The sequence below is a fragment of the Balaenoptera borealis genome (assembly GCF_965194805.1).
Source record: "Balaenoptera borealis genome assembly, chromosome: 6".
Taxonomy (NCBI): Eukaryota; Metazoa; Chordata; class Mammalia; order Artiodactyla; family Balaenopteridae; genus Balaenoptera; species Balaenoptera borealis.
Window position 1 is genome coordinate 18,303,572 of NC_138863.1, and position 27,470 is coordinate 18,331,041.

Below are 27,470 nucleotides of genomic sequence, written 5' to 3' on the forward strand. Positions count from 1 at the left end.
TCCTAGCAACCGCTGGGCACCCAGAAGATGTGGGGGCGTGGAGCTGAGAAGCCCGGGGCTGGCTAGGCCTGGGGGAGGACGGGTCCCAGGACCCGAGTGAGGGTTCCACACCTGGCCTTCAGTAGGGGTCAAGACGGAGGCACCTACGCCAAAGGGGAGCAAAGCCGGGCTCGGCCCGAGGCCCTCCAGGACCTCCATCTCCCAATGCCAGAGGTAGGAGGCGTCATACCTCCCGCGCACTGGGTAGCCAACTACGGTCCAGCCCGAGGTGGATGCTGAGAGGCGCGGGTGCTGGCGGCCTGGACCCCTGGAGCTCTGATCAGTACAACCTTGAGGGCTCTGGCCTGTATCCCATTACCGCAGTCGCAGTGGTTAAGAGCTCAGGCTCTTGACAGACTAGGGTCTGAATCCTGTCTTAATAGCCTATTAGCTGTGTGACCTGGACAAGTTACTTAACCTCTGGGAGGCTCACTTTCCCTCACTGTAAGATAGGTATAATAGTACCTAAGGTTAAGTGCATGAACTGTGAGGCCAGACTGCCTTGTTGAAATCCCAGCTCTACTAAACTAGTTGTGTGACCTTTAACAGGCTACTTAATATTTGTATCCTTCAATCTCCTCATCAGTAAAATGGGAATGATAATCATCTGCCTCATGGAGTTGTTTGAAGATTAAATGAGAGGTAAAGTGCTTAGCACAGTATTTGACACATAGCCCTCAGCAGTGTCAATAAGCAGAAATTAATAATAATAATAATATTATCCTGGTCCTCACATCCCAGGCTTGGGACTGTGAAGGCAGGAGTAATGGAAATTCACAAATTCCCAAGCCTTGGAACCAAGCAGTTGTCCTTGACGTCTCTTGCCTAAGCAGGCAGGGATAAATTGGAAAGGGGTGCACATCCAAAGAAAATAGGATGGCCTAGATGGTCTCTTTTGTTGAAGCAGGACAGGACTCTCTAGGAAAAAGATCCCTCTTGTAATCTGGTCCCCCCCCACACACCCCCTTTCCTCTGGTTTCCCTTGGTTCTGAACCTGTTTCTGACATTCATCTAGATTTAACCTGCTATGTGCCGGGCCCTGTGATAGAAGCAGAGGATTCAGGATGGATAAGACTCTCCCCACCCTCAGGGGGCTCAGTGTAGTAGAGCACTGCTTCTCAATCTTTATTTATTTGGCTGCGCTGGTCTTAGTTGTGGCATATGGGCTCTTAGTTGTGGCATGTGGGATCTAGTGCATTGGGAGCACAGAGTCTTACCCACTGGACCACCAGGGAAGTCCCAGCTTCTCAATCTTGAGTTTGCTTAGGAGCACCTGGAAAACTTGTCAAACTACAAAATCTGATTCTATAGGTTTGAGGTAGGATCTGAGACTCTGCATTTCTAACAAGCTCCCAGGTGAGGCTGGTGAAGCTGGCTCATGAACTGCACTTTGAGTAGCAAGATGTAGAGGATTTTACAAACTAGTAGAGTAGCGGGTAGCTGCAGGCTGTAGACAAAGTCCAGACTAATTCGCCTGGCAACTTGAGGTGGTCTCCGCCCACTTGCTCGCTGAGGTTCCCTCCCAGGAATCCGCCACGTGACGGTCGGACCACCGTCTCTGACTAGAAGAGCCCCGAAAGCGCCATGGCTCCCAAGAAGCTGCTCTGCCTTCCCTCCCTGCTGCTGCCACTCCTGACGCTGCTGCTGCCCCAGGTAGGATGAGAGTATCGAACCAGCCGGCTGGGTGCGGGGAGACGGGATCAGATCTGGCGGAGGAGAGAACGAAAGTGAAAACAACAGAATACCGGGAAGGGCTAGTTCCATCTCCTCTGCTCTTTGCAGACGCTGACCCCCGACTCCAGATCACAGCTGAGCACCGTCTCTCCCCTTGCAGGCAGACACTCGGTCGTTTGTAGTGGATCCGGATCATGACAGATTCCTCCTGGATGGGGCCCCGTTCCGCTACGTGTCTGGCAGCCTGCACTACTTTCGGGTACCGCGGGTGCTTTGGGCAGACCGGCTTTTCAAGATGCGAATGAGTGGCCTCAACGCCGTACAGTTGTAAGAAGTGCTCCCGAGAGCCATGGAAGGGTGGGATTTACCCTTCCTACCACCCCCTTAAGAAGGGGATCAGGACAGGAAGACTGGCTGCGTATGAGAGGGGTTCTAGCTCCAGGGCGTCCCAGACAAGGGTGGGAAAGGGTGGGCCAGGACCTCCTTTCAACAGCTTCCTGGAGATTCCCTGCAAGGCCTGAGCCCATAGGCCTCCCCGGCATCTCCCTGCCTTGGGCCCTTGTTAACCTCTTCCTTTCTCAGTTATGTGCCCTGGAACTACCACGAGCCGGAGCCTGGGGTCTATAAATTTAATGGCAGCCGTGACCTCTTTGCATTTCTGAAAGAGGCAACTTTAGCGAACCTGTTGGTCATACTGAGACCAGGACCTTACATCTGTGCAGAGTGGGAGATGGTGAGTTAGTTGGAGAATGGATAGAAGCAAAGCCTCCCAAGTGCAGTTCCCAGACTGCTCGCATCTGCCCCCACTCTAGGGCCACTTCCATCACTATACTCAACTTCCTCCCTTCTTATCTCCCCTACTCCACTCCCAGACAACAAAGCCCAGTCACTTCTTTTTTTTTTTTTTTTTTTTGGCTGCGTTGGGTCTTTGTTGCTGCACGGGCTTTCTCTAGTTGCAGTGAGTGGGGCTACATTTCTTTGTGGTGTGCGGGCTTCTCATTGCAATGGCTTGTCTTGTTGTGGAGCACGGGCTCTAGGCGCGCAGGCTTCAGTAGTTGTGGCATGTGGGCTCAGTAGTTGTGGTGCACGGGCTTAGTTGCTCTTCAGCATGTGGGATCTTCCCGGACCAGGGCTCGAACCCATGTCACCTGCATTGGCAGGTGGATTCTTAACCACTGTGCCACCAGGGAAGTCCCCCACTCACGTCTCTGTTTTCCTTATGTTTGTCTCAGGGGGGTCTCCCAGCCTGGTTGCTTCGAAAACCTAAAATTCATCTGAGAACCTCAGATCCAGGTGAGTTGAGAAAAAAAAAGACTTGACACAGAAAAAAGCAAAGGACAACAACAAAATGGGTCATTTGAGTGCCCAAAACAGAGATCATTCATTCAAATATTTACTGTTTTCATCATGCCCAGCAGAACGCTAGGAACTGGGGGACCAGACAGACCCAGTCTGGGAGAAACATTAATTTTAAAAAACCCCAAACTTATAAGATTATTTAAAAATACTACACAAGAAAATAGACAAGGAGTTGAGATAGTGAATAACAGGGCGTCTTTTGGGTAGGAAGGCCAGAAAAGGCTTTCCTGAGACGATGACATTTCAGTTACTCTAGGGAAGGGAAAGCACCGGTCATATGAAGAGTGAGGTGAGAACGACCAGGTAGAGGGAATGATGTATTTTTTTTATAATTAATTAATTCATTTATTTTTGGCTGCGCCTCAGGGCTTGTAGGATCTTAGTTCCCAGACCAGGGATTGAATGGGCCCTCATCAGTGAAAGTGTGAAGTCCTAACCACTGGACCGCCAGGGAGTTCCCGGATATGGTGTCTTTTAAGGCCCAGAGATAGGAAGGAACATGGCATGGTTGAGGCCAGCATGGCTGGAGCACAGTGGGTAAGTGAGAGTAGTATGACAAGAAATTGTAGATAGACAGGGACTGTTAATGCAGGATCTTACAGGCCACTGTAAGGGGTTTGCATTTTATTATAAGCACAGTAGAAAGTCATTGAAAGAGTTTAACCAGAATTATCTGATTTGTTTTTAGATTACGTTAGCCTGGATGTGGAAAATGGATTGAGGGGAGCAAGGGTAGAGGTGGAGAAACTTAACTGGGAGACTATGATTGTAGCTGAGGAGAGAGATGATGGCTTCTGGACTGTGATAGTGGTGGAAATAGAAAGAAGAGGGCAGAACTGAGCTATAGGTTGGAGATAAAAATCACCAGGACTCTACTGACAGATTTTGATGAGAGGGGGAGGGGTGGGGACAGTGTGGGTAGGATGAGGAAAGAAAGAAATCAAGTTTCTGGCCAGTCAAGATTGTGGTGCCATTTATTGACTTAGGGAAGCTAGAGAAGACAAGGGGTGGCAAAAGAACAACTTTTGGGGAAGAAACAATGGTTCTGTTCTGGTCATGTTAAATTTTTATCACTCAAGGGAGGATATTAAGTAAGCAATAGGCTGTGTGAATGTGGAGCTTAGGAGGAGGTCTGAGCTAGAGGTATAAATTTGGGAGTCATCGGTGTAAAGATGGCATTTAAATCCATGCGTACTGAGATATCACCTAGGGAAAGAGCGTGAGAAACAAAAGATGAGATGCCCAATATTTCAAGGTGTTTGGATTTCATTTCAGGTGCAAGTAGGAAGTCATTAGAGCAGGGAATAATTCTATCTGCTTTACATCTTTTAAAAAGTTTACTGTTTTAAAAAGGTCAAAATTCCTTATATCTGCTGGGGACTCTCCAGGTGCTGTTTCACTTCTTAGGGTGCTGGAGAGCTTTATGCCACTTATAGCATTTCCAAAACTCAACTATGAAATACATTTAAAATGATAAAGTATTGATGGAAAAACAACATGCAATCTCTGTTTTTCTCAAGAAAACCAGTGACCTCTTCATTGCTGAATCCATGGTGATGTCGCAGATCTTATCCCCCTTGACCAGTCAGCAGCATTCAGCCCAGTTGATCACTTTGTCCTTTGAAATACTCTTCTATTTCCATGATAGCACACTTATTTGGTCCCTGCCCCTCCCCCTACAATCTTTCCGACCACTCCTTCTCAGTCTCTTACCGATCCTTCTCCATTTCCCTTTCCACTAAATACTGGGGTGTGTCAGGGCTCAGTCCTTAGACACTTCTCTTTTCCATATATATTTACTCCCTTTATGATCTCATCGATTTGCATGGCTTTAAATTCCATCTGATAGCTAATGATTCTGAAATATATATCTCCAGTCAGGACCTTCCCTCGGCTTCCAAAAACATATATCCAACTGCCTACTTGACTTCTGCATTTGGAGGTCTAAAAGGCATACAGATACAACTAAGTTCCTTCCAAACCAGCTATTCATACACTCTCCCTGTCTCAGTTAATGGCAAGTCCATTTTCCAACTGATCGGGCTAAACACTGTGGTGGAATTTTTCACACCTGTCTTTCTCTCAGGCCCCTCATTCAGTCCATCAGAAAATCCTGTGAGCTTCACCCTCAAAATATATTGAATTCAATTACTTTTCATCGCCCCCATTGCCACCACCCTGGTCCAAACCACCTCTCTCAGCTGGATTACTTTAATACCTTCCTAACTGGTTTCCCTTTTTTGTCCCTCCCCCATGTAGTCTATTCTTAATTCAGCAGTCAGTGTGATCCTCTTAAAATATGTTTAAATATATATTTTAGATCATGTCATTTCTCTGTCTAAACCTCTCCAATAGGTTCTCAACTCATTCAGAATACGAACCATGGATTCCTTAAAATGGTCTATTAGGTCCTACCTAATTGGCCCCGTCACCTCCCTGACATCCACTCTTCTCCCCATTGTTCATGCTGGCTTCTCTGCTGTTCCTGCCTTGAGGCCTTTGCAGGTGGTACTGCCACTATCTTCCTGCAGAATGACCTCGCTGATGCCTTCCCTGGGCCACCCTCTAAAATTTAAGCTCCCTTCGCCCCACCATTTTATATCCTCCTTCCCTGCTTAATTTTTTCTCCTTGGCATTAACACACTACATATTTTACCTGATTATTTAATTCACTGCCTCCCTCACTGGAAAGGAAATTCCACAAGGACAGAGATCTTTGTCCATTTTGTTCCATTCTGTATCCCTAACACCTAGAACACTGCTTAGTGCATAGTGAGCACCCATAAATACCTGTTGAATGAGAGTTAATGTATGCTTGGATTAAAGGAGGCAAAACAACCTGGGCCTCCTTTATACGGAACACAAAATGTAAAGGAATTAAATGTTTTAAGAATATAAAAATACCCTCTAAAATATCTTTCGTTGACTCCACCTTTGAGAGTCCGCTATCTGCTAAGCATTGTCCTCAATGACAGGGATGCAGCAAATGAACCTGACAGACAAGGTTCCTGCTCACTAGTGGCGGAGACCAACAGGAAACAATTACAGAAATAAATGCTTAATTATAATTTGTTAAGCACTCGAAAGGGAAGTAGGAGGTGATGTGAGAGTGTGTAACAGGGGGAATCTACCCTCATCTAGGATATCAGAGGTTTTCTTGGGGAAGTGAAATTTAAGACCTGAAGCCTGAGTTGGAGTTGCTTAGGTAAGGAGGCAGAGGTCATGCATGAGTCTTCTGAGGGTGAGTCAACAGAAATCACCAATAGGAGTTGAGAATTTAAGGCATGATACCTAATATAATGATCTTCCATTTGATGACTTAAATCTCCTGGACTGTCAGTTACATCAGGGTGCAGGTCAGATATTCTACACTTTTGTAAACTCCCATGCTACTTCATAGCAATCTCAAGTATATATGATTACATAATAACAGCTCCATGTGATGTGTTTTAACAGTTTTCTTACATTTAAAAAATGAATTTACAAGAAATACTGCTTTGTTTCCTATGCTCAAATTTCATTGCCATGCAACTATACAAGTGCTTAGGGTTCAGAGATTCTTCTGACAAGTCACTGCTTCCCAGACACAGCTGTGGACAAGTGGGATGCAAAGTGCAGCCCAGAGTTCAGGCAGCACTGAAGTTGCTAGCACTGATGCTAGGGGTGGGGGCTGCAGAAGTGGTGGTGCCCTGATGAGCAGAGCACTGCCCCTTCCTTTAGACTTCCTTGCCGCAGTGGACTCCTGGTTCAAGGTCTTGCTGCCCAAGATACATCCATGGCTCTACCACAATGGGGGCAACATCATTAGCATTCAGGTACAAGTGGAAAGTTGACTGGGCTAGGGGAAGGAGGTGCTGGTGTCCTTAATTTCTCCACCTCATAGCTGATCTCCACTTTTCCTTTCCCCTGGCAGGTGGAGAATGAATACGGTAGCTACAGGGCCTGCGACATGAGCTACATGAGACACCTGGCTGGGCTCTTCCGTGCACTGCTTGGAGACAAGATCTTGCTCTTCACCACAGATGGCCCTGAAGGCCTCAAATGTGGCTCCCTCCAGGGACTCTATACCACTGTAGATTTTGGCCCAGGTCTCCTGAGCAAGGGTTCGGAGTGAAGTCTGGGGAAGGGGCACCTGTTCCACGTTGCTTATCTTTCACCTTTGCCTCCTTTCTGCAGCTGACAACATGACCAAAATCTTTGCCCTGCTTCGGAAGTATGAACCCCGCGGGCCATTGGTGAGGAGCCAGAGGGGAGGGCAATCAAAGCAGGTGTCAGCGTGGGAAATGGGTTGAGCTCGGTTCCCATCTGGCTCACAGCTCCTTTCACTTCACGCTGTAGGTGAACTCTGAGTACTACACCGGCTGGCTGGATTACTGGGGCCAGAATCACTCTACACGCTCCGTACCAGCTGTAACCAAAGGACTAGAGAACATGCTAAAGTTGGGAGCCAGTGTGAACATGTAACTGGAGACACCGGGGCCAGCATGAATCTGTAACTGGGTGCTGGGGATGAAGGTTAAGATTCAGTGGGTCAGCTTTTACCTTTCCCCCTGCTCTCCCCCACTCTAGGTACATGTACCATGGAGGCACCAACTTTGGATACTGGAATGGTGAGTCCAGATGGTCCCTGGGGTGGCAGCAGGGAGGCAGCAAGGAATTAGAATCTGCGGGCTGCACAGATTAGGATTCTAGAAGCTGGATATGGCCACTGCTGCCCCTTCTGATAGCAAAATCCTCTGCATGCATTTCTTTGCTTAGTGCCTATCACCTGAAAGATATATTGAATTAATTAAATTGGTTTGGCCAGGTGCTGATGAGAAGGGACGCTTTCTTCCAATTACTACCAGCTACGACTATGATGCACCCATATCTGAAGCAGGGGACCCCACACCTAAGCTTTTTGCTATTCGAAATGTCATCAGCAAGGTGCCCTACCACTTCATTAAGCACCAAAGGCTTTTATTAATTTGGGGGGAGGGAGTACCCAAATTGTTTGTAAAGGGATCCCATAAATCAGTGGCTGTTGTCTGGGCCAGAGAGCCCTCTGAGCACCCTATGGCAGCATTTCTCACCCACCCAAATGGGATTCCCTGGGGAGATACACACAAATATGTGTAAAATTACAGAATCTTCATGACCCCTGAAGCCCTTCCCTGGACCCCCAGTTAAGAATCCTGCACTAGGGTCTTGGAATAGGGGTTCTTTGTGTGGTTTTCCTATGGCTCCTGAGAGAATTTGGGCTCAGTTCCAGGAAGTTCCCTTGGGACCTTTACCTCCCCCCAGCCCCAAGATGACGCTTGGACCTTTGAGCCTACACCTGGTAAGCTTCTCCCCATTACTCTCTAATTCTACCCCTTTATTCTCTAAATAGCCCAGCCTGTCCTACCCTCTATTCTGAAAGTTCTCTCATATTCTGATACTTTCCCCTTATTCTAATAGGATGGGAATTTGCTGGCTTTCCTAGACTTCCTATGCCCCCAAGGGCCCATCCATTCAATCCTGCCAATGACCTTTGAGGCTGTCAACCAGGTAAAGCATAATCCCCCATCCGGTTGGTATGGCAACAGCTACACCAAGGGTTCTCTCAGCTATGCATCTTCCCCACAGTATCCTTTCTTATCTCTCAGCACAGCTTATAAACTTATTCTTACACACACAGGACCATGGGTATATGTTGTACCGGACCTATCTGACCCATACTGTTTCTGAGCCAACACAATTCTGGGTGCCAAACAGTGGAGTCCATGACCGTGCCTACGTGATGGTGGATGGGGTGAGAACCTAATACCAGGCTACCTCTGAGCCCATTTCCTCTCCTCCCCAGCACACTTTAGTCTTAACTTTCCCATATCTACCTTTTCCCACTGCCTGCTCACATTTGAGGGGATAAGCTGGGATGAGGAAGAGTTTGACTAAGGATAAGGTTCCATTATGAATGGATAAGTGACCGAAGGGCTACATTCTCTTTGCCCTCTAAATCAGCGTCCTAATGTGGCTTCCTGTGTGGTGGCCACAGGCTAGATGCTGAGCTCCTCCCTTTCACAGATACTCTTATCCACAGGTGTTTCAGGGTGTTTTGGAACGAAACATGAAACGCAACCTATTTTTGACGGGGAAAAAGGGGGCCAAACTGGATGTCTTGCTGGAGAACATGGGGAGGCTCAGTTTCGGGTCTAACAGCAGTGACTTCAAGGTGAGCTAGCTATGCCCACTCCCTTGCCCCCATACTCTTTTTTTTAATTTCATTTTTAAAATTAATTAATTAGTTAATTATTTGGCTGCGCCAGGCCTTACTTGCTGCATGTGGGATCTTCGTTGCGGCACGCGCCATCTTTTTTAGTTGCAGCATGCAGAATCTTTAGTTGTGGCATGCAGGATCTAGTTCCCTGACCAGGGATTGAACCCAGGCCCCCTGCACTGGGAGCACAGAGTCTTAACCACTGGACCACCAGGGAATTCCCACCCCCCAATATTCTTATTGACCGAACTCCCTTGGAAAGATAGGGGCCTAATGGAAGATAAACAAGAGCTATGTCCTTAGGGCTTAGGCAGCAAAGTAGCAGCTTGTGGGGATCTGGACATGGCCACTAGTTGCATCCCAGGGCTTGAGTAGGGATAGGTTGGCCTTAGAACTTAGAGAATGATGAATTTTCATTTGCCTTCTTCACAGGGCCTACTGGAGCCACCAGTTCTGGGGCAAACAGTCCTTACCCAGTGGCTGATGTTCCCTCTGAAAGTTGATAATCTTGTAAAGTGGTGGTTTCCCAACCAGTTGCTGAAAAGCTCACATCCTCAAACTCCCTCTGGCCCCACCTTCTACTCTACAACCTTCCCAATTTTAGGCTCAGGCGGGGACACATTTCTCTTTCTACCTGGATGGACCAAGGTATTGCTGATGGTGAGGGTGGGGCTGGGGAGTAGGGTGCTAAGAGAGGAAAATCATGGAAGGAGGGAGAGCAGAAATTATTCCTCTGATTAGAAACCTCAAAGGGGATAATTCTACCCCTTTGAGAGCTGATCCTTTATATCCCTCTCCTTCCTCCTCCCCAGGGCCAAGTCTGGATCAATGGGTTTAACTTGGGCCGCTACTGGACAAAGAGGGGGCCACAACAGACCCTCTACGTGCCAAGACCCCTGCTGTTTCCTAGGGGAGCCCTCAACAAAATCACGTTGCTGGAGCTAGAAAATGTGCCTCTTCAGCCCCAAATCCAATTCCTGGATAGGCCTATCCTCAATAGCACTATGCATAAGACATACATCTATTCCCTCTCAGCTGAAAGTGCCTCTGAACCGATGGAGTTAAGTGGGCACTGAAAGAAAGGTAACCCTTGGACCTGGGACATGGAGTGGGCAGGATCCCTTGGTGCTAGCCATGGTGACCATAAGGAAACAAAGGCCACAGGTCTGAGTGTAAGTACAAGTGCAGTTTCCTTGCCAAACTTTATTGTGATTAAAATTCCAGAGACAGTACCAGCTCCACACACCTCTATGGCCCTGTCTTTGCCCTGGTTCCTGAATGTCCCTCACCCCAGTCTTCCAAATACTCTGGTTCCGTGGGGAAGAAGAAACCTAGGACCAGTGTGTATGTGCCCTCTCAGAGCCTAGAGTTGGCCCCAGGTGGAGCTGTAAGAGATCAGGAAGAGGGCTTCCCAGCCCGACAGCGATGATCCTGGAGGCAGCGTGTGGAGCGGAAAGAAAAAGTAGTGAAAGGGAATATGAGGCCTTGGAGGGATGTCCCACAGCTTCAGCGGCGTCTGAACAAGAGGAAGAAAAATGGCTGGAGAGGTATCCCAGAAACTTTCTAATCCAAGCCTTCCCTATCCCTCCTCCTGCCACTTCTGTTTTTATTCCAAAGGTTCCCAGAGTGTCTCAAATCCCCTCAACAACCTTTCTGAACACTGAGCAGGCACGCATTCTACTTGTCCAGAATGGCCTCTAACTCATCACAACCTACCCACTCACGCCCACCCCCTCTACGTACCGAACGTTGATGATGGCAGGGTCGGGGACCTGAGGGGTAGGGGCTCCCAACTGGGCAGCCAGTCGGCGCTCTGCAGCCAGAGCTCCCTGAGGGGAAGAGAAGTTGTGTTAAGGACAAGGCCCCAGTGGTGCAGAGGGTACCCAAGAAGTGATGCTGCACACTGATCAGACCTCTAAGGAGGTGTTGCTGGGGAAGAAAGAACCTCCAGCCTCACCTTCCCTCAGTCGCTGAGGGCAGCAAATCTCCGCTGCTCTTCCTGCTTCCGCTTCTGCGCCTGCCGCTCCTCCCACTGCCGCCGGGCTGCCTTCTGCTCCCTTTTCCGAATGGCCTGCCGCGCCTCCATTTCCGCCGTCAGTGGCCCTGGCACCTGGAGGATTTCTGGGAAGGTATAAGGTAAGACCTATACAAACTATCCTTGGTAAAACTGTAAGAAAACAGAAAAGATCTAGCCAGCATCTCTGATGCCTTCCCACTCTGCTCCTTCCTCTTCCAGCTGACCTGAGCTTTGCTGTAATCATAAGCATCTGGATTCTTCTCCATGAACCTCCGGAACTCATTACGTGTTGATTTGTCAGCTGCAACTGTGTACGGTGGCTGGGGCCGGGAGTCCCTAGGTGCGAAAACCCAAAAAATGAGTTGAACATCACCTGCCTCCTGTTCCTCCCAACATCACCCAAGCAGACCAGGGGAAATACTGCCAAGTAGCTGGTGCCAAGATCATTGTCAGGAGGGGTCGGCACGAGGGCCCTTACTTACTGAGTCTCTCCCAGCTGCGGCAGCTGCGTGCAGGAGGGTGAAGCCACCAGAGCCCAAGGGGGCACTGAGCAGAGACAGAACTCCAGGGTCCACGGGGCTGGCAGCTAGCCGGAGCGTCAGCATCCCCCATCTCCAGCTCGGCAAGCAGCCAAAAGCACATCCCAGAGCTCTGGCTGACCAGGGGACTTGGCCTCATCTGGGAAAGGCCCCAAAGGGGCTGACTCTGAAAAGGCCTCATCTTCTTGAGGTTGCTAGGAAAGAGTCATTTGCGCCCCAGCCTCCAGGTCTTGGTTTCTCTCCCTCTTATTCCTTTTTCTCCTCCTCTGCTTGGGCAATACCTCAAATTCACAAAGATCCAGCGTCCCCAGTATCACCTCTGCTAGCTCCAACTCTACCTGGGAGCCATCCTCTCCCTCTGACTCTGAACCTAGGGAAAAATTTGCTATGTTAGATCCATCTAAGGAATAAGCAGAGGGTAGAAGGTTGTGGGCTGCCCCAGATGCATAAGAATGTACATAGAGAGATAATCCAGATCACTTGAAATAAAATTGTTTGTATTTTGTCACCCAAGATAAAGTAGCCCATCAAGAGCTGAAGCCATTAGTATCACATGCAGAAATGAGGCTCGCAGCCCAGACAAGGACAGGCCCAGAAGAAGCTATGCAGGGACAAGAGTCCCTGGACACCCCCAGGACAGCCTTAGGGTGGTGCCCAACAGAGGAAAGTGCGAGCAGGGACAGCCATGCAGGCCAGCGGTCTGCAGCGAGGCAAGCAGCCCTTAGCCCAAACCAGAGCGTCCAAGAAGACAGGTAAATTATGTAAGATCCACACAACACACGTTCAAGCATCGACTTCATGCTAAGGCTTTTCAAAGTACTAGGGATACATCAATGAGCAAAAGAGATGATAGATTTGGAAAAGTCAGAAAACGTGTAATTGCTACCACATACCCCACACTATAAACAGACCTGTGTGTGTGTGTGTGTGTAGTATGTAAGGGTTTACCTACAAATAGGGAAGTGAATAAGTTATGACAGTAGGGGATTTGCTACTGCAGTTCTAGGACAGACCCCGAGAGAGATCTGACAATTGCCAGATGGTGCTCAAACCCTGTTTGGGAGCTTCCTCATTCCGCCTGAGTGCCTCATTTTCATCACTGCAAACCTTTCTTTCTTCCTCAGTGGCCTTCCTTTCTCTCATTGTCTTCCAGTGTGTCTGAGGTAAATCCAACCTGACTGTCTCCCGGGGGTCTTCGCCTGCCATAAAACAAAAGATGGTTCTCAAATTTAGCTGAGGAGAAGACAGCCCAGGTTTCTCTCAATGAAGATGCCATCGGACTGCAGTACGAGGGCTAGAAAATCATCTGGATGCACAAATGAGAAGCCGAGGCTTGGGCTGGGAGGTACGGGAAGGTCTAGGGAGTCTGGGGATCTGGACAGAAGGCTCACCATGGACATGCAAGGTGGTCAGCTTATGGAGCACACGCTGTAGCTCTTGGAAGGTGGGTCTGTGGGTAGCGAGGGGGATATCCCAAAGTCGGGGATCCCCACGTTGCAGGGGAGCCTCACGGCCTCCAAAGAACAAGGACCGGCCAGAGTGGGGTGCACGCATCAGTATCGTCCCAGCCTTCTCCAGCACCTTAGCCCAGTCTGGCCCTGCCAGCAGGTCACGAACATCCTAGAGAAGAAAGTAACTCAGCCCTGCATCTCTTCACTTGCTACTTTTAAATCTCCAACCAAAAAATGACCCACAGATCACGTGTAGGGAGTGGGAGGTAGAAGATAATGGAAGGAGCTTCCCTGGCGGCACAGTGGTTAAGAATCCGCTTGCCAATGCAGGGGACACGGGTTCGAGCCCTGGTCCGGGAAGATCCCACATGCTGTGGAGCAACTAAGCCCGTGCACCACAACTACTGAGGCTGCACTCTAGAGCCCTCGTGCCACAACTACTGAAGCCCATATGCCTAGAGCCCGTGTTCTGAAACAAGAGAAGCCACCGCAATGAGAAGCCCGCATACCGCAACGAAGAGTAGCCCCCGCTCGCTGCAACTAGAGAAAGCCCGCGCGCAGCAATGAAGACCCAATGCAGCCAAAAAGAAAGAAAGAAAGAAGATAATGGAGGGAGAATGACAGGACTAAGACTCCTGGGCATTCACCCCATTCTACCTTCATCTACCCAAAAATAACCAAGACGGAGGATACCGGAACCAGCCTCCCTACTGTAACATTTAATCAGTCGAGAGGGAAAAGTGTGGATTAGAGGAGCACCAGATCTGGACACTTAACTCACCTAATATAGCACGGCTTCACTGTAGCGCCTCAGGTTGGCTCCAGCAGAGTGGGAAGCCGCACCCCGGGCATCCTGAAGCCCCTGGGCTGTGCCCCACTTGGCCTGCACTGTGTAGCGGTGAAAGGTTTTGTGTGTCAACACTTCTTGTCTGTAGACAGCACAGACTCAGTACTGGAAACCAGCTGGTACTCCCAGGCTACCAGGATCCATTCCATCCTTACCCCATGCAGCACCCTCTCACCCTTGAAAACAGCACCAGCAAAGTGCCCAGCGGCAGCCACGAGCACCACGCAGTCCCTGGGACCTCCACTTTGCAGGTTCTGTAGCAGCAGTTCTGCTTCTTCTGGGGGCACCCGGATGACGGAGGAGCAGCACAAACATATCTGGGGCACTTACTGACAGCAAGAAATAAGTGCCAATGCTAAGTGCTTCACATGCATCATCTCTTTTAATACAACTTATTTGTCTCCATTTTACAAATAAGAAAATTTGAGGCTTGTGGAGGTAGTCAAGATCAAGTGGTAGAACCACAATTCAAACCTAGATTGGTCTATTTCCAAACTTAATTCCATTACACTTGACCCTTCTAAGATTCAAGCCAGTTCAATCCAAGACTGTGCTGTCAAGTGTGATACCCACTCCCAACAGGAAGGAAGGAAAGAAGTGAGACATGGACTGTGCTGAGGGAAAAATCTAGGCTGAGTGTACAGAAGGCTGGAGTTGACCACACAACCTGTGCTGGCACTTGCCTGGCGAGGGCCTAGGACACAGCAGTAGGCATAAAGAAACTGGCCCTGGGCATTCTGGAAAAGAACCCGATGGGGGTGGAAGCCTCGGGGTCAGTTAGGCTTCTCAAACTCAGCCCTCTCCTCATCCAGTATCTGCAAGTCCTCCTCACTGGCTAAGTCCGAGTCTTCTGATCCTGAGATGCTGGAAAGATCTCCTCAGAACATGAGATAACGCAAGTTTGGTGTCCCATCTTTGACCTTTCCTCAAGCTCCTAAACTAGGGTCTTTCTCCATCCCCATGACCTATCCCCACACAGGTCTCCCAACAGTCATCACCTGTGGAGCTCTGCTTTTCAAAGTCCAGGGCAGACAGGAGAGGCTTGTCCTTGAGATGCTGCTTTAGGTTAAACTGATGCCAGTCAAGCTTATAATGTTCCCTCTAGTAGGAGGCAAAGAAGGAAACACAGTGTGGAAGCATGCCCCAGCCTGGCCTTTTATGGTATCCAAGACCTCTAACAGAACTCCAGGAAGTATGACCAGGTAACACTAACTTTCTTAGTTAAAACATGGAACTTTATTAATTAAAGACAAATGTCTACCTCTCCCCACCCACCATTACACCTTTGCTTCCACCATTTAGCTCTGTACCTGGTCTTTTACCTGTTCTGGTGGTTCTGGAAGGTCTGGTCACAGGTTGAACAAAACAACTTCTCTGAAATATCCAGAGGACCCTGGAGTGGTTTTCTTTCTGGGCTTATTTTCTCCCCTGAACCTAAATAAGGGGAGGGTAAACAGAGGTAGAAAAGGAGCCCAAATCCACAGTATCTAGGATTACATTCAGTGTCTGATATACAAAGCAGAGGAGGATACAAAAGAAAGAGATGGCATGTCCTTGCCTTCAAGAAATTTACAATCTGGGCTTCCCTGGTGGCACAGTGGTTGAGAATCTGCCTGCCAATGCAGGGGACATGGGTTCGAGCCCTGGTCTGGGAAGATCCCACATGCCGCGGAGCGGCTGGGCCTGTGAGCCACAATTACTGAGCCTGCGCGTCTGGAGCCCGTGCTCCACAACAAGAGAGGCCGCGATAGTGAGAGGCCCGCGCACCGCGATGAAGAGTGGCCCCCGCTTGCCACAACTAGAGAAAGCCCTCGCACAGAAACGAAGACCCAACACAGCCATAAATAAATAAATAAAAATTAAAAAAAAAAAAAGACAAGTACCTGGATTAAAAAAAAAAAAAAGAAATTTACCATCTAGTAATAATGAAACGAATAGCACAGCAATCACTTTATACAATAAATATGCTTCTGAAAAGATGTACGTAAAATGAATATAAATCAAACATTGTATGTAAATTAACCAAAGGGATTTTTTGGAGAAATCCTAGAAAATGATTTCTGGTAAGGTTAAAATTCTTTTTAACTGTGAAAAAATCACTTCCCAAGTGCCACTTTTTTAGCTTGTATTTCCAATTACAGTGTGCAGTTTGTTTTTTAAAAAGGTACAAGAGAAACAGCCAAACTAAAGCTGTATGAAACCAAGAGTAAGTTGTTTTATATTCAGCAAGAAGGAATGATTTGATTGGAATAGTTAAATTTGGACTATGTCAAGGAATTTTGAAGTGTTTTTGCAGGCAGTGGTGGTAATGTGATGAGGCATAAACAATGTCAAGAGATTTGTTTGGAGACAATTCAGGAGCCTGTTCTAGAAATCCAGAGATCGAGTGAATTTTTTTTTTTGACCAAAATATAGACTTTAATTTTACACGTACAAATGTTGCCTTAAATTCATAACAGTTAAGAAACATATACACAAACTTCAGCTTAAATGGAAAAGTAAAAAACAAACACTCTGCAGTTGGGGGTTGATAAATTTTATCCAGTAGAAGGAGATGTCAACAAGGGCTCCTAAGCTGGGAAACACCAATAAGAATGTGTTCCCTGAAGGAGCAATAAGCTCTAAGGAGCCCTGTCACGTCCCTCACGGGTCCACCCCAAACCTTCCCAGATACCTGGAAACGAAGTCTGCAGAGCCTGGGCCAGAGCCTCTCCGGGAGCGTGGCTCACCAGGCGCAGGCCCTGAAGGACCGGAGTATCCGCCTTGAGGTCAAACAGGGAGACCGACACAGACGCCTGGGCTGCAGCTGGAGCCGGCGACATGGCTGAGCAGAAAGGCGGTTAAGAAACAGAGTTCCCCAAAGCAAGATCCTATGCCGCGTCTCCCGCCAGCATGACTTGGTCTCCCCCACGCCGCAAGGCACCACGGCCCTCACCCTGGTGCCAGGGGTTAATACGTGACCCCAGCCCGCTTTCTCACACCACCCAGTCTCGGACCACACAAGAGTGAAATGGAGGCGCATTCAGCAACCAAATCCAGTCCAACAGAATTAAAATCACTGAGGTTCCTTAACCAACCGCTCCTCATTACCCGTGCGACCACCTCCAGCAGTGACTAAACCGCGTGAACTCGTCCCCGCCCTCAGAAGCTGCCGCAAAGGTCCCGGGGAGCGGAGTGACACAGCCGTCTACAGTTCGAAGCACGGATTTCTGCAAAAGCACAACAATCTCGTCACTACGGGGCAGCGAAGAGGACAAAAGGCGTCGCCCGCACCTGAACCCCGCCCCACGTAGAGCGCACAATTGGTCCCCTGACTTCCAAGGCCCGCCTCTAGCCTTTAGTCCCGCCCTAGACGCCGAGATTGGCCGTCGTGTCTCCACCCACCATGTTCATTGGTCAGGCTAACTGCGGGTGACAGTGAGTGGCAGACGCCGGGCCTACTGCTCCGGGTCGGGCTGAGCCCAGTGGAGCCGACGGAGCCCCTGGAATCACCCGGGTCGCCGTCCCTGAGGTGAAACGCGAGACCGGATACCGAAATCTCACGGCCCGGCTCGGGCCTGGCCAGGGGTGCCCTCGGAGCCCTAAGTGAGCTCGCGGCGAGTAACCGGGGAAGGGGCGCCGCGGGCGGGGCGGGGGCGCGCAGCCGGAATGTTTTGATAGCGGGGGCGCGCGGACTGGGGCGCGCGCGAGCGACGGGGCCGCGCACAGGGTTGTCCGCTGTTGGGAGCCGAGCCCTTTGCCGGTGGCCGGGCGATCTGGGGGCGCGCTGGGCTCGGGTCGTGGCAGCTGGGTGTAGGGAGGCAACCCAGCCCACCTGCGGGTATCGGCTGTCGGACTGGATCGATTCCTCCAACGTTCGCAGGAACCCCTGAGCCCAGGCCCGGCTGGCAGGGGCTCTATGGGCCCTGGGTCTACACTGACCCAGTAAGTGGTGAGTTCCCTGAGGGCTTGGTCAGCTTAGGACCCAGGGTTCTCACTAACCCAGGGAATCCCACCGGGGCCTGGCTGGGCAGGGCTCCACAGCCTCGGGGTCTGCACTGACTGGTTGAGTGCCACCTAGATCATGCCTGGCTCCAGGACCAAGGCAACCCACAGTTCACCCAGGATCTGGGTCTACACCGACCCAATCAGTATATCCCATCCAGGAACTTTGCCTGCCTGCTGGTTCTTTAGGGCTAGGGAAGCAAGGGAAGGAGTTGACCAGAAAGGTCCTCTTTAGAAAAAGACTCTCTTCTTGGCTTTTGGGTTTGGGGCTTTGTGGACCCTGAACGGTCCATCTAATTTCTGAGGCTGAAGTGGGGCCATGGAGAAACAGTCCAGCCCTGTACAGACTCAGTCTCCACAGGTTCATTAAGCCACTTCTTGGGACCCTAGAGTTGAATGAGTGGCCGTGTATAATACAACCAGAGGAAGTACGCATAGCCCTAGGCTGGAAGGGTGCCTCTTTCCTACTGCAGCCTCCCTGCCCCTTGCTTGGCCGCCCCTGAGTGTGGGGCATGGGGGGGTGGTAGGGTTGGGTTTATTTCTGTTCCCACTCCCCACTCTCCGGGGCCTGACACCTTCTCCTCCAGCAGCTGCAGAGCCAGGGCATCGAGGGCTGGAGTGGAGCAGACACTGCCCATGGAGCTGGTAGGGCCATGTGCTTATCTCAAACCTCTGTTTACAAAGTGCTTCCAAACTGCTAGTCTCTTGGGAGACCAAGGTTTCTCTAGGAGGGGAGGGGGAGGACGCCTTCTCTCCAGTGAATAGAAGATGAAGCAGACCCCGCACAGGGCCAGAATCTGCCTTCAGGCCAGCAAGGCCTCGGTAGACACTCAATAAAGGCTCTGGGAATGACTGACCTCATTGGTCAGTGAGGGCCTCCCAAGCCCTGAGCTTGCTGCTCTCCTTGGGTTACTGCTCTTTCTCTGCCTTTGATCCAAGAAGACTGGTAGTGGAGACCAAGCCCAGGATTCCTTCTCACTCATTTCTGGTCTAGTAGGCAGGGGAGAAGATGAACAGCACCAGGGGCCTGAACCTGGGTCTCTCCTTCCTCATTACCCCCAGGTGGACAAGGTGGACAGGGGGCGGTGGTGATGGCGCAGTTTGACACTGAATACCAGCGCCTAGAGGCCTCCTACAGCGATTCACCCCCCGGGGAGGAGGACCTGTTGGTGCATGTCCCTGAGGGGAGCAAGTGTGAGTTCTTGGACATGACGGCCAGAGCTGGGGCTTGGGGGGAGAATTGGTGGAGGATCACTGAGGGAGCAGGGGCTTCCACTTCTTCAGGGCTCTGACATCTCTGCTCCTGTACCCACAGCACCTTGGCACCACATCGAAAACCTTGACCTCTTCTTCTCTCGAATATCCTTTGTGTCTCTGTGTTGGCGCTCTGGGACCGTTAGCCCCTCTCTAAGCCAGGCCCCTGATGAGAAGTCGGTGTGGGTTTGGGTCTAATCCTTTTCAGGCACCTTGAGCCTGAAAGAGGCTAGAGAAATAATGATCATTATAAATAATGATACCTCACATTTATCAAGAGCTACGTGCCTTGCATTTTGTAGTGTTAGTTTATAAGGAACCTCTCTCTCTAAGGGTGATTCTCCTTTTTGATGGTATGCTAATAACCATAATAATTAATGTCATTTGACTTATTCTGTGTCAGTTCTGTGTTAAATACTTTATATGCACTATCTCAGACCTAATAATCCTATGAGGCAGGTGCTATTATTCCCAACACACCACTACAGACAAAAGCTTAGAGAGGTTAAGTAACTTGGCCAAAGTCACACAGCTTGAAAGTCATGGAGCCAGGACTTCAGCTCAGGTATGTGACACCAAAGTCTGTACTTTTTTTTTTTTTTTTTTTTTAATTTTTTTTATGCTGTGTTGGGTCTTCATTTCTGCGCGGGCTTTCTCTAGTTGTGGCAACCAGGGGCTACTCTTTGTTGCGGTGCACGTACTTCTCATTGTGGTGGCTTCTCTTGTTGCGGAGCATGGGCTCTAGGAGCGTGGGCTTCAGTAGTTGTGGCTCACGGGCTCTAGAGCGCAGGCTCAGTAGTTGTGGCGCATGGGCTTAGTTCCATGTGGGATCTTCCCGGACCAGGGATCGAACTCATGTCCCCTGCATTGGCAGGCAGATTCTTAACCACTGCGCCACCAGGGAAGTCCCTGTGCTCTTAATTGCTGTCTATACAGACCACTTTTTCTTAACAATTACACGTTTATAATCTACACCAGAAGAATGGCTTCACTTGTATGCTCATCGGGGAGATCTTTGAGCTCATGTAAGTATAAGAAGGGATGGACGATGTGGCGAAGGAATACATTTCAGTGTTTCCTCTCTTTGAGCTCAACGCCTGGCCCAAACCGCCAATGCAAGTCAGTCCTAGGCTCAAAACTCTGCAAACATTTATAGTTTAAGGACTGGGTGTGACACCATTTTACAGCCTTATCTTTTTAAATCTCGCTTATAAGGAAAGCTTTCCAAGTCCTATCTCTTCCACAAAGAGAAGTCAGACTTGATCATTTCATCAGAGCTCTAGTGGAATGGGCATGGTTCAGGCAGGAGGTGTCAGAGATGCCAGCCACTTAATTGAGAAAAATGTCTCTGTTCTGCCCTGGTTGCACCTTAGGCCTGCTGCTGAGTAGAGAGCCTGCTAGGAGGAAGGAGCCATATGGCTTTGCCAAATGTCAAGGGGTTGGGAAACCTTCCCTCCGTAAGCAAAGAGTTCAGATCCGCAAAGGGCTTCTAACTACCATCTCAAAAGGAAATCAGGTACTGGGGACCACAGACCACAATTTAAGACCTTTGAAAGAGTCCAGCGAGTGGCGGCAGAGATTACTATGAGGTAGAAAAGCAGGCTGATTCTGTGGTGCCTGAAGCTAAGAGCAAAAAATAAGAGCTGGCTTGGGTCTCCTGGGGCCAAGCAGTAGAGAGAGCCCACAGGGAGTTCTCCAGCCCATTTCCCCAGAAGCTGCTCCCTAATCTTGGTCTGGGGCTTCCAGACTCTTCCTTTTTCCCATGTTATTTCACTGGTATCTCTCTGACTCTCGGACTGTGCCCTCTCTTCCCAACTCCCCAGGCAGTTCCTCTTTGTGGTTGCCTTCACCACCTTCCTGGTCAGCTGTGTGGACTACGACATCCTATTTGCCAACAAGATGGTGAACCACAGTCTTCACCCTACCGAGCCTGTCAAGGTTACTCTGCCAGATGCCTTTCTGCCTGCCCAAGTCTGTAGTGCCAGGTAAGTGCTGCAGTTCAGAGGGCACCAGAGCCTGTTGTTCAGCTAGCAGGTGGGGAGTGGAGTGGAGTGTGAGGCAGTAACATTCCCCAGAACACAGGCTCAGGCTCAGCCTCTCCAAATCCTTCAGGACAGCAGCATGTCTGCCAAGGCTCCTCAAGGGCCACTCCTCCTCCCCTTCTTTTCCCCACCAGGATTCAGGAAAATGGCTCCCTTATCACCATCCTCGTCATTGCTGGTGTCTTCTGGGTTCACCGGCTCATCAAGTTCATCTATAACATTTGCTGCTACTGGGAGATCCACTCCTTCTACCTGCATGCTCTGCGCATCCCCATGGTGAGACTGGGAAGTTGGGCAGTTACAACCACAGGCCAGGACGTCTTCTGCAGCTTGGGAAGTGGGGGGGGCGGTTGTATTCCCGGGCATCGGGCAGCCTCACCTGTCCTTGGCAGATCAAGGAGCATCCGGTTAAAGGCTCCACTCAGAGGACCCCTGAGCCTCACAGCTCATGCGGGGCAAGGGGCCGAGGCAACAACCCCACCTTCCATCCCTCGTCTCTTCCCCACCCCATAGTCTGCACTTCCATACTGCACGTGGCAAGAAGTACAGGCCCGGATTGTGCAGACCCAGAAGGAGCACCAGATCTGCATCCACAAGCGTGAGCTAACAGAGCTGGACATCTACCACCGCATCCTCCGTTTCCAGAACTACATGGTGGCACTGGTTAACAAATCCCTCCTGCCTCTGCGCTTCCGCCTGCCCGGTCTCGGGGAGGTTGTCTTCTTCACTCGGGGCCTCAAGTACAACTTCGAGCTGATCCTCTTTTGGGGACCTGGCTCTCTGTTTCTCAATGAATGGAGCCTCAAGGCTGAGTACAAACGTGGGGGACAACGGCTTGAGCTGGCCCAGCGTCTCAGCAACCGCATCCTGTGGATTGGCATCGCCAACTTCCTGCTGTGCCCCCTCATCCTCATCTGGCAGATCCTCTATGCCTTTTTCAGTTACGCCGAGGTGCTGAAGCGGGAGCCAGGGGCCCTGGGAGCACGTTGCTGGTCCCTCTACGGCCGCTGCTACCTCCGCCACTTCAACGAGCTGGAGCACGAGCTACAGTCCCGCCTCAACCGAGGCTACAAGCCCGCATCCAAGTACATGAATTGCTTCTTGTCACCTCTGCTGACACTGCTGGCCAAGAACTGCGCCTTCTTTGCTGGCTCCATCCTGGCCGTACTTATTGCCCTCACCATCTACGACGAAGACGTGTTGGCTGTGGAACACGTCCTCACCACTGTCACGCTCCTGGGGGTCACCGTGACCGTGTGCAGGTGGGCCAGGGGAGCAGGTGGGAGCAAGCCAACTAGCATTCCCAGGGGCTTATGTCTCACCATGACCCTGATCCCACTAGGTCCTTTATTCCGGACCAGCACATGGTGTTCTGCCCTGAGCAGCTGCTCCGCGTGATCCTCGCTCACATCCACTACATGCCTGACCACTGGCAGGGTAATGCCCACCGCTCGCAGACCCGGGACGAGTTTGCCCAGCTCTTCCAGTACAAGGCAGTGAGTGGAGTTGGAGTTAGGGCCTGCTAGAGACTGGCTGATAGCCCGGTGGCGAGGGCTGGGCTCTCTCCTGCTCTCTTGTGACCCTGATCCCTTCCCTTTTAGGTGTTCATCTTGGAGGAGTTACTGAGCCCCATTGTCACACCCCTCATCCTCATCTTCTGCCTGCGCCCACGGGCCCTGGAGATTATAGACTTCTTCCGCAATTTCACCGTGGAGGTCGTTGGTGTTGGAGATACCTGCTCCTTCGCTCAGATGGACGTTCGCCAGCATGGGCACCCCCAGGTATTAGGAAAGGAGGGAGGCAGTTGGCCAGAGGTGATGCTGGCATATACAGTGTCTTTGGGCAAACTGCAAAAAGGCACCCTTCTGAGCCAACAGATCACAAAAAGGCAGCCCTGCCTTGGGGCAACCCTGTACCAGGGCACACACTGCTTTGTAAACAGGAGCCTGGGCTCGATTATAGCCTTAAACTTGCACCCTTGGCCAAGCTTCCTGAAAGGCACAAACCAAGCAGCTAGCCTGGCATGTGGCCACTTGTGGGGTGGGCACCAGGGCCCCTGGACAAGATACAACAGTGCATTGTGGTCTCTGTCCTCCAGGGGCAAGGCCTCCCCACTAGCAGGAAAGGTACAAAAAGGGTTCCTGTAAGGGGACAGTCCTGTTCACTGCAGCCTCCCTTGTACAGTGGCTATCCGGTGGGCAGACGGAGGCCTCAGTGTACCAGCAAGCCGAAGATGGGAAGACAGAGTTGTCGCTCATGCACTTTGCCATCACCAACCCCGGCTGGCAGCCACCACGTGAGAGCACGGCCTTCCTAGGTTTCCTCAAGGAGCAAGTTCAGCGGGATGGAGCAGCTGCAGGCCTTGCCCAAGGGGGTCTGCTCCCAGAAAATGCCCTCTTTACGTCCATCCAGTCCTTACAATCTGAGTCTGAGGTGCGTTCCTAGGGACTGGGAGATGACAGGAAGAGTGGACTCCAGGAGCTGGGACATGGGACGTGCGCATGGGGCGGAAGGGCCTACCGGGTCAGTTTCCTTCTGTCCAGTCTGTGCCACTGGGTCCTAATGTGCAGAATACTGGGGGACCCAGAGGCCTCCCTATGCCCTGAGAATTCTACCCACCCTTTTCTTTCATAGCCACTGAGCCTTATTGCAAATGTGGTAGCTGGCTCATCCTGCCGGGGCCCCCCACTGCCCAGAGACCTGCAGGGCTCCAGGCACAGGGCTGAAGTCGCCTCTGCCCTGCGCTCCTTCTCCCCTCTGCAGCCTGGTCAGGCTCCCACAGGCCGGGCTCCCAGCACCATGACAGGCTCTGGGTGAGTAGAGGTGGGCCATGAGAGGAGGGCATGGCAGTAGCCCCCAGCAATTTGTGTGGGTCTCAGAAATGTTGATGACTGCTGTCTGTGCTGGGGGGCAGGGTGGATGCCAGGACAGCCAGCTCCGGGAGCAGTGTGTGGGAAGGACAGCTGCAGAGCCTGGTGCTGTCGGAATATGCATCCACTGAGATGAGCCTGCATGCCCTCTATATGCACCAGGTGAGTGGGCTGGAAGGGGCAGGGTCGTAGAACCAAGGTGGCAGCTGAAAACAGAATAGAGGGTTTTAGATGTGAAGCAAGACCTGGGTTCAAATCTCTTCTCTGCCATTTACCTGCTCTGCAACCTCCATTCCCACATATATCCTCTTCCTATCCTTTTTAGCCTAGCTTACTTTCACCCAGGGCTTTTCCGCACTTGTGGTTTCCCCTGCCAAGAATCTACTTCCCTGACATATCCACAGGGCTCCCTCCTTCTCATTCAAGTGTGCTCTTTTCTTTCCCCATGAGACCACCTCTGGCCACCCTGAGTAAAAACCTCCCTTGCCTTCCTTCCTGAACCTTCCTGTTCTGTTTTTCTCTCCACAGCATTTAGCACCATGTGACACTGTATTTTTCCCTTATTTATTTGTTTATTATCTATCCTTCCCCACTTCACCCAAGTATATAAGCCCCACAGGAGTTGGAATTTTTGTCTATTTTGTTCACTGCTGTATCCCTAGCACCTAAAAGAGTTCCTGGCACTTAGACTCACAACCAATTTGTTCCAGAATCAAATGACTGGGGAAAATGAGAGCTATTACAATCTATGCACAGGCTTGTTCCAGGGATCTGCTGAGAATCTAACCTGTAAGATATCACGTGTATGTTACACATTATTAACACATCAGATACCCTGGGTCAGTGATTCTAGGCGAGGCAGTATAAATGGGAACTGGCCGATACCATGGTGGAGGGTAGCTATTTCAGACAGATATTCTTCTGTCCCCAACTAATGAATCCCCCACTTCGCAGCTCCACAAGCAGCAGGCCCAGGCTGAACCTGAGCGGCATGTGTGGCACCGCCGGGAGAGTGATGAGAGTGGGGAGAGTGCCCCCGAAGAGGGGGGAGAGGGTGCCCGGGGTCCCCAGCCTATCCCCCGCTCCGCCAGCTATCCCTGTGCTGCACCCCGGCCTGGAGCTCCTGAGACCACTGCCCTGCAGGGGGGCTTCCAGAGGCGCTACGGAGGCATCACAGGTATCCACTGGGAAGGACATAGAGTCTTCAGGGAAGGGTGGTCCTTCTGGGGCCTCTAGGGGACGAAAGAAGTCAGAGGGACCGGACCCAAGGAGACTAATCCCTCCCCCGCACCTCCACCTACCCCAAAAAGCCCCAGAACCCTTCTCCTCGTTCCTGTTTGTGTTCATTCTAAGAGTATTTACTTGTATCTTTAGATCCTGGAACAGTGCCCCGGGCTCCCTCTCACTTCTCTCGGCTGCCCCTTGGAGGATGGGCTGAAGATGGGCAGTCAGCATCAAGGCACCCAGAGCCCGTGCCTGAAGAGGGCTCAGAGGATGAGCTTCCCCCTCAGGTGCACAAGGTAAGGGCTTCAAGACCCAAAAACAACTGCCAGAAGCAGTAACTTCCAGGCTGAGGTCAAAGCTTCTCATGTGAAGGGAGGTGGGCCTCTCGGGCAGAGATACTGCAACTTCCCCACCAAAGTACACTTCCTTTTCTTCCCTCACCTGCTGTGAAATCCAGGACTTGATTTTTCCTTTGCTTACCTCCTCAAGAATCAAGTTTTCCGTTTCCTTTATCTCCAGGCTTCTGCTGTGTAAGCAGATAGCTGAAGACTATCTCCATTACCAACCCTTTTCTCTCCACAGGTATAGACGAGGCTGAGGAGGGTCCCTATGCCCCAGGATGGAGGCCACCGTTGCCCTGCCATCCCATCCGCCTGCCATGGAGGGCTCCTCTTGAGTGTTGCCTGGCCCCACGTGTGTGGTGTTTGTGTGTCTGTGCCTGGCCAAGGAAGGTGCCAATGCTGGGCTCGCCACAGCCCCAGGAGAGAGATTGGGGGCCTAGGAACCAGGGCACACAGGACTCTAAGCCTCAGCCCCAGGACACCCGTTGGCTCAGAGTGTGGTGCTAGAAACTGGTCCCCAGCCCAGCCCCAGTACTGCCACCTTTGCACCCACCCCTGCAAGTCTCCAGAGGACTGCCCACCACAGAAGCTGCCAAGCAGGGAGAACCTGTGCCAACTGTGGAGTGGGGAGGTGGGGCCTGGACCCTCAACCTCTGCAGCCTCCCTCCCCGCACCCTGAACAGATGAGCAGCTCAGGCTGTGGCCCTTACCTCACCCCCGGTTCTCTCCCAGTGCTGCAGCCTGCTCACCTCTCCCCTGCTTCCTGCACATCACTGGCATGTGTGCCACTTGCTCCTGTTCTGTTCGCTTGTTCCCCTTCTGTTCAGCTTTTGCTTTGTCTTGGTGTGGCGGCTTTAGCTCCTAGCTCCCCTCATGCTATCTTTTGACACTACGAAGGAAGTTTCTAAATTGCAGGAGCAGGATGGAAATTCTTTGCTGTCCTCTCCAACTTTTAGGATGGGCCCCCCGGGAGACTGAGGCCTTCCTGGCCCCTATTGCTGCTTATTGTACCCCCCCCACCACCTGCACATGGGATGGACAGGGCTGGAAGTGTGCCCTCGACTGGCTGTCTACCAGCAAGAGAGCTCTGGCCTGCATCCCACTGTTCCTAGAGGGGGATGGAGGGGCGACAGGACGGCTTCGCTTTGGGCTGCCGCATTGCATGCCGGGACCCAGCTCCTTCCCTCAGCCCCACCCCTCGCCCAGCTGCGGTCCGCTGCGGGTGAGCGGTGAACTACGCTGCCCGAACTTACAGCGGAGTGGGGTGGGGACCGTGTACAGCTTGACAACTCTTAATAAAGAAGGGATTTTGACCAGGTCGCGGCTTGTTGTCTCGAGTGGCCAAGGTTCTGGGGGCAAGCGGGGTGTGGGGTGTGTGTGAACCACCCAGGTGGCTAGGGACCGGGTCGGCCCTGTGGGAAAGCTGGCCAATGCGATCGCTTGGATATACCGACCTAGTGGGCGAGCAGAGGGCAGCTTCCGATCCCTGGTTCCGTGGAGGTCAAGGACTCCGGCAGGACGTGCGGTCAGATTTCCCGCCCTGAGCACGTGACCATGCCGACTCCGCTGGTCTATTTTGCCTTCCCCAGCG

General features: G+C 51.2%; 3 protein-coding genes across 17 annotated transcripts; 2 read left to right on the forward strand and 1 right to left on the reverse strand.

Moving 5' to 3' along the window:
• The first annotated feature begins 30 nt into the window (after nt 1–30).
• GLB1L (galactosidase beta 1 like) lies at nt 31–11,060 on the forward strand. Of its 5 annotated transcripts, XR_014245966.1 has the most exons (18): nt 33–213; nt 1,566–1,692; nt 1,874–2,040; nt 2,296–2,446; nt 2,946–3,006; nt 6,793–6,887; nt 6,986–7,160; nt 7,249–7,307; nt 7,411–7,532; nt 7,642–7,682; nt 7,880–7,998; nt 8,318–8,392; nt 8,512–8,601; nt 8,732–8,845; nt 9,134–9,265; nt 9,743–9,958; nt 10,123–10,482; nt 10,928–11,060. XR_014245966.1 is itself a non-coding variant. In XM_082396718.1 (17 exons), the coding sequence occupies exons 2-17, from the start codon at nt 1,624–1,626 to the stop codon at nt 10,384–10,386; spliced, it is 1,950 nt and encodes a 649-aa protein (XP_082252844.1). In that variant the 5' UTR covers nt 33–213; nt 1,554–1,623; the 3' UTR covers nt 10,387–10,551. The 5 variants fall into 5 exon arrangements, 4 of the variants coding, with proteins under 4 accessions (XP_082252845.1, XP_082252844.1, XP_082252843.1 ...); XM_082396718.1 differs by lacking the exon at nt 10,928–11,060 and having other exon boundaries at nt 1,554–1,692; nt 10,123–10,551; XM_082396717.1 differs by lacking the exon at nt 10,928–11,060 and having other exon boundaries at nt 10,123–10,551.
• Nucleotides 10,482–27,420, reverse strand: ANKZF1 (ankyrin repeat and zinc finger peptidyl tRNA hydrolase 1). The gene is given in 22 exon segments (XM_082396745.1): nt 10,482–10,816; nt 10,820–10,826; nt 11,054–11,139; nt 11,268–11,273; nt 11,277–11,420; nt 11,552–11,700; nt 11,806–11,937; nt 11,940–12,060; nt 12,064–12,236; nt 12,919–13,065; nt 13,258–13,486; nt 14,102–14,246; nt 14,340–14,349; nt 14,352–14,451; nt 14,848–14,937; nt 14,941–15,041; nt 15,163–15,265; nt 15,487–15,494; nt 15,497–15,598; nt 16,839–16,988; nt 17,255–17,373; nt 27,334–27,420. Coding segments are annotated over 20 exon segments (2,112 nt in total). The 5' UTR covers nt 16,987–16,988; nt 17,255–17,373; nt 27,334–27,420; the 3' UTR covers nt 10,482–10,705.
• ATG9A (autophagy related 9A) lies at nt 17,562–27,197 on the forward strand. Of its 11 annotated transcripts, XM_082396694.1 has the most exons (17): nt 17,565–17,749; nt 18,027–18,095; nt 18,736–18,793; nt 19,211–19,342; nt 19,464–19,507; nt 20,363–20,427; nt 21,226–21,387; nt 21,579–21,720; nt 21,958–22,706; nt 22,787–22,940; nt 23,046–23,225; nt 23,629–23,877; nt 24,079–24,257; nt 24,359–24,476; nt 25,269–25,491; nt 25,689–25,834; nt 26,121–27,197. In XM_082396694.1, the coding sequence occupies exons 4-17, from the start codon at nt 19,240–19,242 to the stop codon at nt 26,124–26,126; spliced, it is 2,520 nt and encodes an 839-aa protein (XP_082252820.1). In that variant the 5' UTR covers nt 17,565–17,749; nt 18,027–18,095; nt 18,736–18,793; nt 19,211–19,239; the 3' UTR covers nt 26,127–27,197. The 11 variants fall into 11 exon arrangements, with proteins under 11 accessions (XP_082252826.1, XP_082252820.1, XP_082252821.1 ...); XM_082396695.1 differs by lacking the exon at nt 18,027–18,095 and having other exon boundaries at nt 17,565–17,760; XM_082396690.1 differs by lacking the exon at nt 18,027–18,095.
• Nucleotides 27,421–27,470: the final 50 nt, after the last annotated feature.